The following is a 16,606-nucleotide window of genomic DNA, read 5'->3' on the forward strand; positions in this document are numbered from 1 at the left end:
TAAATGAAAGTGCAGTTAAATGAAAGATGTTGCACACAGTGATGAGTTGTGCGCCCAGCGTCATTCTGTCCAAAGTAAACCAACAAAGTGAGTGCGCTGGGTTGTTAGTGAACCGTTAACCTTTTTCTCTCCACTTTCCATATTTGCATCTCAGCACTTTGTGAGCAGGAAGGAGTTGCCTATAGGCAGGAAGAACAAGAAATGTACCACAAATAACAGCATTCCTCACCACCTCACACACTTCACCTTTTTTGTATTGGTTCACACCTTGAGCACAACATATTCCCAAGTGTACAGAGTCTGAGTGAGTATACAGAGAAAAACATAGAAGTTACAACATGGACACAGGCCATTTGACAAAACCGTCCATTTCAGCATTTACCCTCCACCAAAACCAGTAATTCTATTCACATTTAACCGTCCTGTTCCCATATCGCACTCGGTAACGATCGGAGGGTCGAGGGAATGAGGGGGAGGAGGGGTGTCGGTAATGATCGGAGGGTCGTGGGATCGAGGGGGCTGTCGGTAATGATCGGAGAGTCAGGGGATCGAGGGGGAGGAGGGGTGTCGGTAACGATCGGAGGGTCGGGGGATCGAGGGGGAGGAGGGGTGTCGGTAATGATCGGAGGGTTAGGGGATCGAGGGGGAGGTGGGGAGTCGGTAATGATCGGAGGGTCGGGGGAGCGAGGGGGCTGTCGGTAATGATCGGAGGGTCAGGGGATCGAGGGGCTGGAGTCAGGACCGATTTGGGCCAGAGGAGCAAATCGTGGGTCAGAGCAGCGGTTGGGACGATTGGATGGCTGGAGAAGCGAGGAGCCGGGGGGGGGCGGGGAGGGGGTCTGCGTGCTGTGTAGGGTCGGGAACGATCGGGGGGGGTTAGAGGAGCGGTGGGGGCGGGGCTGGAGTGAGGAACAATCGGAGGGCCGGTGTAGATGATCGGACGACGGAGGGGTGGGGGTGCAGTGAACGATCAGGGTGTGGAGCAGGGTCTTGGGAGCTGGAAGTGGGTGTGTGGGGCGGGGGGGGGGAGAGGTCTGGAATGACCGGGGAGCAGAGGAGAAGCAGGGGTCTGGAGCAGCAGATCGGGGGCAGGAGGAGCGGATTGGTGGCAGGAGGGAGTGTCGGGGGGAGTAGGATTTGGACTATCCGGGAGGAGCAGGAGTGGGAGATGGGGGCACTGGGGGCGGGGGGGGGTGGGGGAGGCAGGCGACATCGGAGGATGGGAGGAACATGGGGAGGGGGATCGGAGGCCTCGGGGCTTGTCCGATCGTGGGGAGGGGGTGAGGCAGGGACACTGGATCCAGGAGGTAAGTGTAAAGGTGCTTACCTCCTGGATCCAGCAGTACTCACCTTCCATTAGCTGGCGGCTTTCACCAGGCCTGAAAAACCCAACCAGCTGCAGTTACATTTAAAATGGAGGTTAAATCTGAGGCACGCCAGGCTCATTATAATATTTAAATGTTGACCCGCCTCCTGGGAGCGGATTGGCTGCCCGGCCCCGTCCCGCCTCCGTTAATACCGGAATTGGGCGGGTTGGAGGCGGGTTCTGGTCAGGATTCAGATTTTAACACTTTAACTTCCCACCCGACCACAACCCACCCGTTTTTGGGTTAAAATTCCCCCCATTGTCACTCGGTTGTACCCGGCCTGACCTCAGGTGACATTGGGACCATCCGCACCACCTGTGACTGAGACCGACGACCATCAGTTTGCAGCTGGCAGGAGGCAGGTAGGTGGTGTGAAATTATGGGATGGACAGGTTAGTGACCTTTGACCCACAGATTGTCAGCGGGGCGGAGTTTTTCCTGCCGTCACTCTGTCCCGGACAGAAGAAGGGAAAGAGTGTCTCAGTGAAAGTGTGGGTGAAGGTGTGGAGATGGGACATGTTGTCCGCATTGTAAAATGTCACCTGTCCCCCCTCATAGTCCAGGAACACCCCGATCTTCCGGGGATCCCCACTCGGGGTGAGGGGGGTATCAGAGGGGGAGGTGACGGCAACATAGACACTTCCGGTCACCAGCCACACAGTCCAGTATCCTGCCTCAGGTCTCAGGCTGATTCTCCCTTTCCTGTTGACAGACTCTCGGGCCACTCCCACAACCCACTGTGTCTTGTTCCCCACCTCCACCTCCCAGTAGTGTCTCCCTGATGTGAATCCCTCCGATCCCAGGACATAGAGACCGGGATCAAATCTCTCCGGCGTGTCAGGGAGCTTCTGCCGTTTGTCTCCGAGTCTCACACTGGTCCGGTCCTCAGACACGATGAGCCGGGGATGGGCTGTGTTCGGATCCAGAGTCAGAGAGGCTGGAGCTGGGGGAAAGTTACAATAACACAGTGAGCGGTTTAGTTTGTTGCTGTGATTTATTCAAACACTTTCCCTTTTTAAAGTGGCCATTCGGGGGATTCCCGGGAACTGCGGTGTGTTTAAAGGGCTCCAGGTTCTGTTATTGGAATCTGCTCTGACCCGGGGGTTTACACTCCTGGGGTCACTCTGACCTCTGCTGACCACTGCGATCTGACCAGGAACTCTGCGGCCCCCAGTCCCCTGCTGTTCTCAGCGGCTGCAGAGTGACCCAGGGACCTTCAGAAACACACAGGGAATCGGCACCAGAGGCTACGGCGGGGCTTCCGAACGGAAGAGGGGGAAAGGTACAGGCACCGGAAGGGAAGAGAGAAGGGAAGGGGAAAAGGGAAAAGAAGCAAAAGTGGGGGAACTGCTGCAGAGGGGAAGAGAGAACCCAGAGGAGGAGCGAAATTATATTCAAAAAAACAGCATCATTATATCCATAAATCACAATAGTCTCCAACACACAATCCGGCAAAACTAAACTGATGGACATAAAAGGACAGGTGGAAGCGGCATTTCTACAGGAGACCCTCCTCATCGCCCGCAGAACACACCAGGTTTATGAGTGAGTGGGTGGGACAAATGCTGGCCGCCTTCTCCTCAGCCAAGAGCAGAGGACAGTCACACTAATCACCAGCAACCTCCCCATTACTCTGGAGATACACATTCCTGGAGAAGGAGGCCGCTCCATCCTAATGAAATTTGATGAACAGGAGAACCCAAAGTGATGCTTCAGTTCAGTGTCCCGAATGAGGAGTCCCCACATCAGCATTCCTCACACTCGTCCCACCTATGGACAGCACAGGAACCAGGAGTGGAGACCCAAACTATGCTCTTCGCTCCAAACAGGACAAGCTCCCAGCGGACACAGGACCCGAGGACCAGCAGCCGGAGCAATCCGAGATCAGTGTGGTGTCCTGGGCCTAGAGGATGTATGGTGGGCCCACACCCCAAAGAGAAGGAATTCACCTTCTACTTGGACCCACACAAGACACACTCCAGGATCGGCTACTCCTCCCTGAAGCATCCCGTCTATCCCGCCTAACCTGTTGTGATAGGAGGTAAACAGGACTTGCACCAATTATCCTCCATTCAGTCCTCTGAGCCTCAAACATGACTCAGAGTTCCTGCCTACCTCTGGGCAAAGCTTATCTCCTCACATATACCCGAAGGTGGAAAATGCAGGACTGAACTATTGCACACGGTCACTCTGTGCCCTAATCTCAGACGGTGAGGTCTAACCTGGAAAATCCACACCAACTGACACCCACCCTACCAAGATTAACATCCCATAATCCCGGAGCTTTCTCCCCTCCGACTGAACCTCCCACACCCTGTACTGGAGACACAGAACCAGATACTCTGAAATTCATCACAATCATGTCAATACATAAGAAAAGTAAGGTTATCCCCACATGGTCACCATACACACTCCTTAATGCTGCCTATAAAATATTGGCCAAGGTCCTGACCTCCAGACTAGACACGGACATCAGTGATCATTTAATCTGGGGTCTGGGAGCCGGTTTAGGCTCCTCTCATCTGGGTTTATAAATCAGGGAAAGGAATATAAGAGTTTTACCGGGGTTAATGGTGTCTATCATTTCTCTCCACGCTGTGTACTGTAAAGGGCCGTTGAACTTTCCAATCGACAGCTTGTCATCTGCTAATGATAGTTTATAATAATCCTCACCAGTCCTGTAAATATTAAACAGTTGATGTTATAAATTGACCATAAACACTTTGCTGAGTTATTTTACTAAATTGTGCAGAGTTTCAGTAAACAGTTTGTCCTACCTCCTCTTCTGACACGTTTCCTCCTGAAATCAATAAAACACAAATCTGAGTTAATGGAGAATCACCGTCTATATCCGGACAGCAGAAATTACACCCACATTGTTACAAGATGCTGATAATTCCCAATTCTCACTGCCGGGATCACACAGATAGAAAGAGGATATATTTGAAAACTGGACAGCAGAAATTTCACCAAAAATTATTGAAATCATCTGGTAGAAAGAGGATGCAGTTGGTAAAAGTGATTTGTGTTGTCAGGTTGTGAAGGTCGGGAGGTGTGTCGCTGAGTCGGGAGTCCGTGAGTTCGGCGAGAGGCCTATAAAGGCCGCGAGGTCGGGAGGTGCGTCGCTGAGTCGGGAGTCCGTGAGTTCGGCGAGAGGCCTATAAAGGCCGGGAGGTCGGGAGGTGCGTCACTGAGTCGGGAGACCGTGAGTTCGGCGAGAGGCCTATAAAGGCCGGGAGGTCGGGAGGTGTGTCGCTGAGTCGGGAGTCCGTGAGTTCGGCGAGAGGCCTATAAAGGCCGGGAGGTCGGGAGGTGCGTCACTGAGTCGGGAGTCCGTGAGTTCGGCGAGAGGCCTATAAAGGCGGAGCTTGTGCAGCTACAGGGAGAAGGCAACAAAGAAGTAGAAAGAAATAGAAAGGTGACGTCACAGCCACGGGGGTAAGTGATTGGCTGGTGATTGGTAAGTAGTTTTTCTTTTTCATCTTCTATATCAGTGAGTAACTTTTCGCACTGTTGTTGCCAATTTAAGTGTATCTAAGGGTTAAGTCATGGCAGGAGAGCTCGGACACGTGTTATGCTCCTCCTGTACTACGTGTGCAGGAAGTGTATCCACCTCCAGCTCCTGACGAACCGCATTGCGGAACTGGAGCTGCGGGTGAATTCACTCTGGAGCATGCATGATGCTGAGAATGACGTGAATAGCACGTTTAGTGAGTTGGTCTTACCGCAGGTAAAGGGTGCACCAACTGGAATGGAAGACCAACAGGAAGAGCAGTGCAAGGGAGGTAGTGCAGGGGTCCCCTGCGGTCATCCCCCTGCAAAACAGATACACCGCTTTGAGTACTGTTGTTGAGGGGGATGACTCATCAGGGGGGAGCAGCAGCAGCCAAGTTCATGGCACCGTGGCTGGCTCTGCTGCACAGGAGGGCAGGAAAAAGAGTGGGAGAGCTATAGTGATAGGGGATTCAATTGTAAGGGGAATAGATAGGCGTTTCTGCAGCCGCAACCAAGACTCCAGGATAGTCTGTTGCCTCCCTGGTGCAAGGGTCAAGGATGTCTCAGAGCGGGTGCAGGACATTCTGAAAAGGGAGGGTGAACAGCCAGTTGTCGTGGTGCATATAGGTACCAATGACATTGGTAAAAAATGGGATGAGGTCCTACGAGGTGAATTTAGGGAGCTAGGAGCTAAATTAAAAAGTAGGACCTCAAAAGTAGTCATCTCAGGATTGCTACCAGTGCCACGTGCTAATCAAAGTAGGAATCGCAGGATAGCTCAGATGAATACGTGGCTTGAGGAGTGGTGCAGAAGTGGGGGATTCAAATTCCTGGGACATTGGAACCGGTTCTGGGGGAGGTGGGACCAGTACAAACCGGATGGTCTGTACCTGGGCAGGACCGGAACTAATATCCTAGGGGGAGTGTTTGCTAGTGCTGTTCGGGAGGAGTTCAACTAATATGGCAGGGGGATGGGAACCTATGCAGGGAGACAGAGGGAAATAACAAGGAGGCAGAAGCAAAATATAGAAAGGAGAATAGTAAAAGTGGAGGGCAGAGAAACCCAAGGCAAAAAACAAAAAGGGCCACATTACAGCAAAATTCTAAAGGGGCAAAGTTTGTTAAAAAAACAAGCCTGAACACTCTGTGCCTCAATGCGAGGAGTATTCGGAATAAGGTGGATGAATTAACTGCGCAGATAGCAATTAATGGATACGATGTGATTGCCATCACGGAGACATGGCTCCAGGGGGACCAAGGCTGGGAACTCAACATCCAAGGGTATTCAGCATTTAGGAAGGATAGACAGAAAGAATTGCTGGTTAAAGATGAAATCAATGCAATTGTAAGGAAGGACATTAGCCTGGATGATGTGGAATCGGTATGGGTGGAGCTGCGGAATTCCAAAGGGCAGAAAACGCTCGTGGGTGTTGTGTATAGACCACCAAATGGTAGTAGTGAGGTTGGGGACAGCATAAAACAAGAAATAAGGGATGTGTGCAATAAAGGTACAGCAGTTATCATGGGCAACTTTAATCTACATATTGATTGGGCTAACCAAACTGGTAGCAATGCAGTGGAGGAGGATTTCCTGGAGTGTATTAGGGATGGTTTTCTAGACCAATCTGTCGAGGAACCAACCAGGGAGCTGTCCATCCTAGACTGGGTATTGTGTAATGAGAAGGGACTAATGAGCAATCTTGTTGTGCGAGGCCCCTTGGGGAAGAGTGACCATAATATGGTAGAATTCCTTATTAAGATGGAGAGTGACAAAGTTAATTCGGAAACTAGGGTCCTGAACTTAAGGAAGGTAACTTCGACGGTATGAGGCGTGAATTGGCGAGAATAGACTGGTAAATGGTACTCAAAGGGTTGACGGTGGATAAGCAATGGCAAACATTTAAAGATCATATGGATGAACTTCAGCAAATGTACATCCCTGCCTGGAGTAAAAATAAAACGGGGAAGGTGGCTCAACCATGGCTAACAAAGGAAATTAAGGATTGTGCTAAAGCCAAGGAAGAGGCATATAAATTGGGTAGAAAAAGCAACAAAGCTGAGGACTGGGAGAAATTTAGAATTCAACAAAGGAGGAATAAGGGTTTAATTAAGAGGGGGAAAATAGAGTACGAGAGGAAGCTTACAGGGAATATAAAAACTGACTGCAAAAGCTTCTATAAATATGTGAAAAGAAAAAGATTAGTAAAGACAAATGTAGGTTCCTTGCAGTCGGATTCGGGTGAAATTATAATGGGGAACAAAGAAATGGCAGACCAATTGAACCCATACTTCGGTTCTGTCTTCACAAAGGAAGATACAAATAACCTTCCGAAGGTACTAGGGGACAGTGGGTCTAGTGAGAAGGAGGAACTGAAGGATATCCTTATTAGGCGGGAAATTGTGTTTGGAAAATTAATGGGATTGAAGGCCGACAAATCCCCGGGGCCTGATAGTCTGCATCCCAGAGTGCTCAAGGAAGTGGCCCAAGAAATAGTGGATGCATTGGTGATCATTTTCCAACAGTCTATCGACTCTGGATCAGTTCCCATGGACTGGAGGGTAGTTAATGTAACACCACTTTTTAAAAAAGGAGGGAGAGAGAAAACGGGTAATTATAGACTGGTTAGCTTTACATCAGCAGTGGGGAAAATGTTGGAATCGATCATGAAGGACGAAATAGCAGCGTATTTGGAAAGCGGTGACAGGATCGGACCAAGTCAGCATGGATTTATGAAGGGGAAATCATGCTTGACGAATCTTCTGCAATTTTTTTAATATGTAACTAGCAGAGTGGACAAGGGAGAACCAGTGGGTGTGGTGTATTTGGACTTTCAGAAGGCTTTTGACACGGTCCTGCACAAGAGATTGTTGTGCAAAATAAAAGTACATGCAATTAGGGATAATATACTGACGTGGATAGGGAACTGGGGGGTTGGCAGACAGGAAGTAAAGTGTCGGGATAAACGGGTCCTTTTGAGAATGGCAGGCAGTGACTAGTGGAGTGCCGCAGGGCTCAGTGCTGGGAACCCAGCACTTTACAATATACATTAACGATTTGGATGCAGGAATAGAGTGTAATATCTCCAAGTTTGCAGATGACACTAAGCTGGGTGGTGGTGTGAGCTGTGAGGAGGACGCTAAGAGGCTGCAGGGTGACTTGGACAGGTTTGGTGAGTGGGCAAATGCATGGCAGATGCAGTATAATGTGGATAAATGTGAGGTTATCCATTTTGGGGGCAAAAACACGAAGGCAGAATATTATCTGAATGGCGGCAGATTAGGAAAAGGGGAGGTGCAACGAGACCTGGGGTGTCATGGTTCATCAGTCACTGAAAGTGGGCACGCAGGTACAGCAGGTGGTAAAGAAGGCAAATGTTATGTTGGCCTTCATAGCTAGGGGATTTGAATATAGAAGCAGGGAGGTCTTACTGCAGTTGTACAGGGCCTTAATGAGGCCTCACCTGGAATATTGTGTTCAGTTTTGGTCTCCTAGTCTGAGGAAGGTCGTTCTTGCTATTGAAGGAGTGCAGCGAAGGTTCACCAGACTGATTCCAGGGATGGCTGCGCTGTCATATGAGGAGAGACTGGATCAACTGGGCCTTTATTCACTGGAGTTTCGAAGGATGAGAGGGGATCTCATAGAAACATATAAGATTCTGACGGGACTGGACAGGTTAGATGCGGGAAGAATGTTTCCGATGTTGGGGAAGTCCAGAACCAGGGGACATAGTCTTAGGATAAGGGGGAGGCCATTTAGGACTGAGATGAGGAGAAACATCTTCACTCAGAGTTGCTAACCTGTGGAATTCCCTGCCGCAGAGAGTTGTTGATGCCAGTTCACTGGATATATTCAAGAGGGAGTTAGATATGGCTCTTACGGTTAAGGGGATCAAGGGGTATGGAGAGAAAGCATAAGGGGTACTGAGGGAATGATCAGCCATGATCTTATTGAATGGCGGTGCAGGCTCGAAGGGCCGAATGGCCTACTCCTGCACCTATTTTTCAATGTTTCTAACTGAACACCAGTCTCACTCAGAGACACAGTGACTCTCACACCCATCGTATCAGACACACCCACACACTCACGCAATGTAACTGGACCAGGAATGTAATGTGAACTCCAGGAGAATATTAACCTCTTGGAGAATACAGAAATAATTACAGGCCAAGTATAAGATCAGGGCAACTCGTTCCCAGATCCTGCAGACAGTGTGGGGGCTTAGTTCAGTCACAATAGCAGATCCACCCCGGAATAGATAAAACAATCGGTTTAAATCAGTTTAGAATTTTTTAGCAAATGCTGCATTTATTCCAACATTGTCGGTTATTGTGCAACAACCCGCAATATAATCCTCACCTTCAGAAATGTCAGCCCGTCTTGTTGCTCCATCTGTTTCTGCAACTTTGAAAGCTGCTCCTCAATAGAATTTAAATTTTCTTGAATTTCTCGAAGGTTTTTCTCCATTGTATCTACAATCCTCTCCTCTTCTCCCCTGAGATCTCTGATTAAACGCTGCTCTCTCTCAGTGAGAATCTGGTGCATTTTAGTGAACTCGGATGTGATGTGGGTCTGCAGACTGCTCGACTGTTCCTACCAAATGAAAGGTGAAAAATAATCATGTACCGCGATAGAGGGAACAAAACTCACCGAGATCCCAGAAAATCAGCACAGGGAGACCTTACCCTAACTTCGGAAATCTGCCGTTTCTGTTTCCGTTCCGTTTCTAGAACCGCCGATTTCTTCTCTGTGAGAGATTCTAAAGAGGATTTCAGCTGATCCTGGGATTGGGAGAAAATCACAGAATGAAAGGGCTGGACTATGAAAATGTAATAAAATAATCAGGTGATAAAATCCATTTTACCTTGTAGATTTCAACAGCTTCTTTAATCGGCATGAAGTTGTGAGATTTGTGTTCCCGCGCATCTCTACAAGTGTAACAGATCAGTTTCTTGTCAGTTTCACAAAACAGCTTCAGTTCTTCCTGATGTTCCTCACAGTGAGGTTTATTTTCCTTCTCTCTCGGATTCAGGGTTAATTTTCGAGCTTTCTCCGACAGACTAGCTAAGGCCCGATTAACCTTGAGATTTATTTCTGGAAACTCCTCTCGACATTCCGGGCAGGAGTTTGTCTCCTTCTTTTCCCAACACCGTGTGATACAGGAGCGGCAGAAGTTGTGTCCACAGTCCAGTGAAATCGGATCGGTGAAGAATTCAAGACAAATGGGACAAGTTACCTCCTCAGTCCAACTCTCGGGCTGCTGCTTGGAAACCATGTTCATACTCAGCACTTCCTGATTCAACCCACTTTCAGTTTCAATGTTGCTGAGCTCCAGCTGGATCCTGTCACGAGGTGGCGCTGCTGGACAATATTTCTCAACCAAGGATTTTTGTAGGTTTGCTGAAAAAGATTTTGTTGCAGGAAAACCACACATTTGCTTTCTGTGCAGTGAAGGGCCGTATTAAACAAACCGATTTACTCTGTGCATCAGTTTAATGTTGTATGGAGCCAGGAAACACGCTCTAAAGGTGTAGAAATAATTGCTCTAATCTCAAATGTTTTGCAGGTGATGTGAATATGTCAGAAACTGATAATTATCCTGGATTTGTTAAACTATTTAATTGCACCATCCTCCATACATTGATGTGCTTTTTATTACAGTTTATTGATTTAATGTGAGGTTTTGGGGGATGTGCCGTTATGTTGCTCCACATGTTGGCCCAGATTTGAAGTTTGGAGCCACCTCTGGTCATATTTCAGGCCCGGGCAATCTGAAAGTGAGAGGTGGGCGGACTGGGCGGAGTCTTGCTGAATTCCCGGGGAGGGGGGTACATCGGGTGGGGGGAAGAAGGCAGCCTCCTAACTGCTGGAAACACATTCCTGTGCTCAATTCTCACTGCAGCTGGTGGTGTCCGGGCACGGCCGTGCTACAGGAGCGCTTGTACAGACCTGGAACTATCGAATCCCTAAAGCCCCTCTCTTTATCCGTGCAGATGTTGGTCTGAGCAGCCACCGTTATCCGTGCAGATGTTGGTGTGTGCTTCCTACAGCTGGTGACTGCCCCCATTAAACCCCGAATTACTGTATCTCCCTCTCTCCAATTGTGCAGGTCCCGGTGTGTGTCCCTTACAACCAGATCCACCACAATTATCTGCCAAGTGCATTGTGGAACAACCCACTCTGCATGGACCGAGCGAGACCCAGTGTGAGCGGATGTTTGGGGCGGTTTTCTCCTTCGTTCTTAGCCGCAGGGCCATGGGTCTGTTCAGCTCAGGGGAGTCTCTCAATCTGATTTTGAAATGCACAACAGTCCCAGAACAAACTCTCTCCCCCTCCCCACACCAGCTTCCCCCCCACCCCTCCCCCAACACCGGCTCATTCACCCCCCGCCAACACAAGATCTCCCCTCCCCCCAACACCGGCTCATTCACCCGCTCCCCAACACAAGATCTCCCCCCCGGCCTCCCCACTCCCCCAACTCCTGCTCCCCACTCCCCCAACTCCAGCTCACCCCCCGTCAACTCCAGCTCCCCTCCCAACAAACACAGACCAATATATCCTTGCTGAGGTACGGTGCACAACTATTTTAAAAGCAACTTTCAATCAAGTGCCCTCCTTTTTTTTGAGGGCACCAAAAGCCACAAATTAACAATTAAAGATTAAAGGGAACCTTTGTCGAATCAAATCAAATTAAAATTCTGTTCCCTGTTGAAATGCTGCACTCCAGTCCCTCCGGCGCCCACCTCTTGCAGAAGGCCGTGAGCGTACCGGTGGACACCGCGTGCTCCATCTCCAGGGACACCCTGGCTCGAATGTAACCGCGGAAGAGAGGCCGGCAGTCGGGCTGAGCGACCCCCTCGACTGCCAGCTGCCTGGACCGGTTAATGACCACCTTGGCCAGGCCCAGGAGGTACGGTGCACAAGACTGAACGCAGCACTCCAGGTGGGGTCTGATCAAGGCTCTGTACTGAAGCACAACTTCTAACCTTTGTATTCCAGCACCCTGAGATAAAGGACTACATTCCATTGATCTTTGTGATTGCTTTTTGTTGCTGTCTACTCGCTTTAAATGATGTGTACTTGGCCTCCCCAATCTCTTGCTCCTCTACAGTCCCGAGTTTCTCACCATTTAGAGACCCCTCGATTTAACTTTCTTGGGCCCAAAGTGGATAACCTCACACTTACCCACATTGAATTCCAGTTGCTGTTGTTTTCCACAGCTCAGTGGGAAGGACCATTGAGAAAGCAACCACTGACACCAGGCTGCACACTGACCCTCACCCCGAACATTCAACAATATTTTTAACACAACAATAACAGTGAACATTTAACAAAAAACTATTTTTAACAAGATCTACCAATATACAGCCCATGGACAGGGTGCCCCCTCCCGAGTAACGGGACCAATACGTCGTGCAGCAGGGGACCTCAGGGCCTGCTGCTGTGGTGTGGAGGGAGGGGGGGGGTCGGGAGGGGGGGGGGGTGATGTTGGCAGAAGCTCCTCAGTGGCTGGAGAAGATGTTTCGGGAGAAACGTCAGAAGGAAGTTCTTCGTCCTGACTCGCATCTGTGCTGGCGGTTGTTGGGACGGCACCTTGGGGTGCAGTGCCATCTCCCGACACCATCACATACCACAAGGCATGGACGGTGTCAGTCGTTCGGACCATTGCCACCACTATCCGCTCCATGCTCTCCGTTATTCGTGCATTGTGGCAATGTTTCCGGTCAACCCACCAATCGCCTGGAGGAGCTCTCGACCGATGTTGATGCTCGCCCTTGACAGTGCGACCATGTCCCCGTTAGGATCTGCCCGTCGCAGCGCATGCCTACCTCGCCGACTCAACCTCCGTGGGGTCAGCGTGGGCACTGTACACCTTGGAGTGGCCTGCTGCAAGCCGCTTGGCCCCACTACTTCATCCGTCGATGAAGACATGGCCGCAGCTACAACAGATGACAATTGGTCATCTTCCTCCTCCTCCTCAGTAGTCTCCTCTGCACGCGCGGTGATGACCCGTGGTGATGACCCGCGGTGATGACCCGCGGTGATGACCCGCGGTGATGACCTGTGGTGATGACCCGCGGTGATGACCCGTGGTGATGACCCGCGGTGATGACCTGTGGTGATGACCCGCGGTGATGACCTGTGGTGATGACCCGTGGTGATGACCCGCGGTGATGACCCGCGGTGATGACCCGCGGTGATGTCCCGCGGTGATGACTCGCGGTGATGACCCGCGGTGATGACCCATGGTGATGACCCATGGTGATGACCCGCGGTGATGACCCGTGGTGATGACCCGCGGTGATGACCCGTGGTGATGACCGGTGAAGACAATGATGACCCACGGTGATGACCCGTGGTGATGACCGGTGAAGACAATGATGACCCACGGTGATGACCCGTGGTGATGACCCGCGGTGATGACCCGCGGTGATGACCCGTGGTGATGACCGGTGAAGACAATGATGACCCACGGTGATGACCCGCGGTGATGACCCATGGTGATGACCCGTGGTGATGACCCGTGGTGATGACCACCTGCAATGGCACAGGCATTCATGGAGGGGCCTCCCTTTGCACCTCGGGAGTCTGGGGACCGACAAAACATAATTGAGGTTATTAGAACAGAAGGGTAGACATGAGAATGCTTGCTCTGTGCTGACATATGTAGGTGGAGCAACACTACTGCAATAAATGTGAATGAGAGACGTTACATATGATTACATCATAGGGTTGTACATCTATGGAATTCTCTGCCCCTGTGGAGGCTGGGTCATTGAATATATTTAAGGTGGAGATAGACACATTTTTCAGCGATAAGGGAGTAAAGGGTTATAGGGAGCGGGCAGGGAAATGGAGCTGAGTCCATGATCAGATCAGCCATGATCTTATTGAATGGTGGAGCAGGCTCGAGGGGCCTGCTCCTAATTCTTCTGTTCTTATGTTGTGAACCTAAGAGTAGTGCAGAAGCTGCATGCAGAACATGCCATCATTCATATATTATAATGAAATGCCGTTACACGACTTTGAATTACCACTGGTTTACCGCTGCTTTACACATTACTCACGTGGTACAACAGGATCTGCACCACCACGGGTGGCAGAGCGACTGTGGCTGCCCACTCGTGCTACAGCACGTTCCTCCAAGTCCGTCAGGGTGTTTATTTCTGTAGGGCCTCCTCCGGTGTGCCTCTGCTCCAATCTATTTTTTGAAATCTTCCTCTGCAAACGTGACAAGAGCATGGCATAAACTAATTGACTAGGTCCTATTACAGAAAGACAAAAGATTCTAACATTATATGCTAATACGGTTTGTATTCACAGTGGATGCATGGTTATAACATCTACATTTAGAGAAAATATTTAATAACATCGTGTTTAGTAACTAATGCTTGACACCAAACACCTCGCGTACCATCACCAGGAAGGGCCCATCCACGGGCCGTGCCATTCGGCACCTGAGGGGAGGTAGGTGGTTTATTTCACTCGATGGAGGACCCCCGGGGGGTGGGGGGGAAATCAGGACCGCTGGTGAGCTCGGCAATGACAGGAGTGTAATGGGAGGGGGCACCGTGTCCATGGGCTGTGCTCGGAGACCTCCGTGTGACCGGAGCTAATGTCCCAAAGTGTCCCAGGGCAGACAGTGAGCCAGGACAGCTCTCCCCCAGTCCAGGCTGGGTCACTGTGTAAGTGACAGCAGCCGGAGAGACTGACACAGTCTGGGTAAAGGTGACCAGACCCCTCAGTGCTCAGTCGTGGCCCATCCACCAACGTAACTCAAAAGGAGACGGTGCCAAAATTAGACTGAAAGGGCACACGTTCTGACCCCAGTCCAAATCTTAGCAGGGAATCTACACAAGAAAACCCAGCTTCATTACAATCCGGCAGATTTACATATTCAGTGGATCATTACAATTTAAAATCTATTTAATACTTACTCTTGTGGATACAACTGGGCTGTTCCACCTCTTGTGGCACTGGTGCAATTCCCACCTATCGTGGGACACCGAGGACACCACATCGACCACCTTGCCCCATATCTTCTCATACGTCCGGGGTGGAGGTGTCCCACACCCACCCCGGGTTAATTGGCCCCACCACGTCTCCACTTCATTCACCAAAGCATCGTTTGCCTCATCAGAGAAGGGTTTAGCCCTCCTTCTCCCTGCAACTTCCTGCACTCTCTCCCCAGTCTTCGTGCCACATCTCCATCTCAATTTTTGCTATTTTTCTCACGATAACTCTCTTTAACTTTACACGTCACAAATCCTTCAACCTCCTTCCTTCACACAAGCTCCTCTCCACCACAGACACTCTCTCTCCCTCCCTTTGTCTTCTGAGCATGTGCAGATGACCCCTGACCCCCCGAATCTTCTTTGCAAAAAAAATCGCTTGCTCAGAACAGCCGTTGCTATGGACGCCAGCCTTACACGACTGAATACATCGCTAAGACCCATTCCACATCGCTAAGGCTATCGCCCAAAATAAAAAGCCAAAAGTAGCGGTCAAAAAAATGGGCGATATTCCAGCGATCCTGAAAAATACAAAATCACTCAGGCCGGAAACATTGTCCATTTTTTGGGCGATAAAGATCTTAGTGGAAAGTCTCGCCCATAGAAAGATAGAAATTTACAGCGCAGAAGGAGGCCATTTCAGCCCATCGTGTCCCTGCCGGCCGACAAAGAGTCACATTTGTGGATTTGTGAAAGGGAAATCGTGCTTGACAAATCTTCTGGAATTTTTTGAGGATGTTTCCAGTAGAGTGGACAAGGGAGAACCAGTTGATGTGGTATATTTGGACTTTCAGAAGGCTTTCGACAAGGTCCCACACAAGAGATTAATGTGCAAAGTTAAAGCACATGGGATTGGGGATAGTGTGCTGACATGGATTGAGAACTGCTTGTCAGACAGGAAGCAAAGAGTAAGAATAAATGGGTACTTTTCAGAATGGCAGGCAGTGACTAGTGGGGTACCGCAAGGTTCTGTGCTGGGGCCCCAGCTGTTTACACTGTACATTAATGATTTAGACAAGGGGATTAAATGTAGTATCTCCAAATTTGCGGATGACACTAAGTTGGGTGGCAGTGTGAGCTGCGAGGAGGATGCTATGAGGCTGCAGAGTGACTTGGATAGGTTAGGTGAGTGGGCAAATGCATGGCAGATGAAGTATAATGTGGATAAATGTGAGGTTATCCACTTTGGTGGTAAAAACAGAGAGACAGACTATTATCTGAATGGTGACAGATTAGGAAAAGGGGAGGTGCAACGAGACCTGGGTGTCATGGTACATCAATCATTGAAGGTTGGCATGCAGATACAGCAGGCGGTTAAGAAAGCAAATGGCATGTTGGCCTTCATAGCGAGGGGATTTGAGTACAGGGGCAGGGAGGTGTTGCTACAGTTGTTTACAGGGCCTTGGTGAGGCCACACCTGGAGTATTGTGTACAGTTTTGGTCTCCTAACTTGAGGAAGGACATTCTTGCTATTGAGGGAGTGCAGCGAAGGTTCACTAGACTGATTCCCGGGATGGCGGGACTGACATATCAAGAAAGACCGGATCAACTGGGCTTGTATTCACTGGAGTTCAGAAGAATGAGAGGGGATCTCATAGAAACATTTAATATTCTGACGGGTTCAGACAGGTTAGATGCAGGAAGAATATTCCCAATGTTGGGGAAGTCCAGAACCAGGGGTCACAGTCGAAGGATAAGGGTTAAGCCATTTAGGACCGAGATGAGAAGAAACT

The 16,606-nt window shown here is 49.8% G+C and overlaps 1 protein-coding gene across 1 annotated transcript; it reads right to left on the bottom strand.

The window, feature by feature from the left end:
* Positions 1–236: 236 nt before the first annotated feature.
* LOC139229787 (zinc-binding protein A33-like) lies at positions 237–11,161 on the bottom strand. Its single transcript, XM_070861371.1, has 6 exons — positions 9,725–11,161; positions 9,546–9,641; positions 9,220–9,453; positions 4,145–4,167; positions 3,930–4,045; positions 237–2,310 (listed from the first exon to the last, which is right to left on the bottom strand). The coding sequence occupies exons 1-6, from the start codon at positions 10,292–10,294 to the stop codon at positions 1,745–1,747; spliced, it is 1,605 nt and encodes a 534-aa protein (XP_070717472.1). The 5' UTR covers positions 10,295–11,161; the 3' UTR covers positions 237–1,744.
* Between the last annotated feature and the right edge of the window lie 5,445 nt (positions 11,162–16,606).

The sequence above is a fragment of the Pristiophorus japonicus genome, chromosome 19, assembly GCF_044704955.1.
Source record: "Pristiophorus japonicus isolate sPriJap1 chromosome 19, sPriJap1.hap1, whole genome shotgun sequence".
NCBI lineage: Eukaryota > Metazoa > Chordata > Chondrichthyes > Pristiophoridae > Pristiophorus > Pristiophorus japonicus.

Bases quoted from the DNA above. Each gene is read 5' to 3' on its own strand.
- LOC139229787 (XM_070861371.1), bottom strand. From the start codon at position 10,294: ATGTGTGGTTTTCCTGCAACAAAATCTTTTTCAGCAAACCTACAAAAA. The intron at 4,168-9,219 runs GTGAGGATTATA...TATTGATTTCAG, and splicing joins ACGGGCTGACATTTCTGAAG to GAGGAAACGTGTCAGAAGAG. The intron at 4,046-4,144 runs GTAGGACAAACT...TAATATTTACAG, and splicing joins GAAACGTGTCAGAAGAGGAG to GACTGGTGAGGATTATTATA.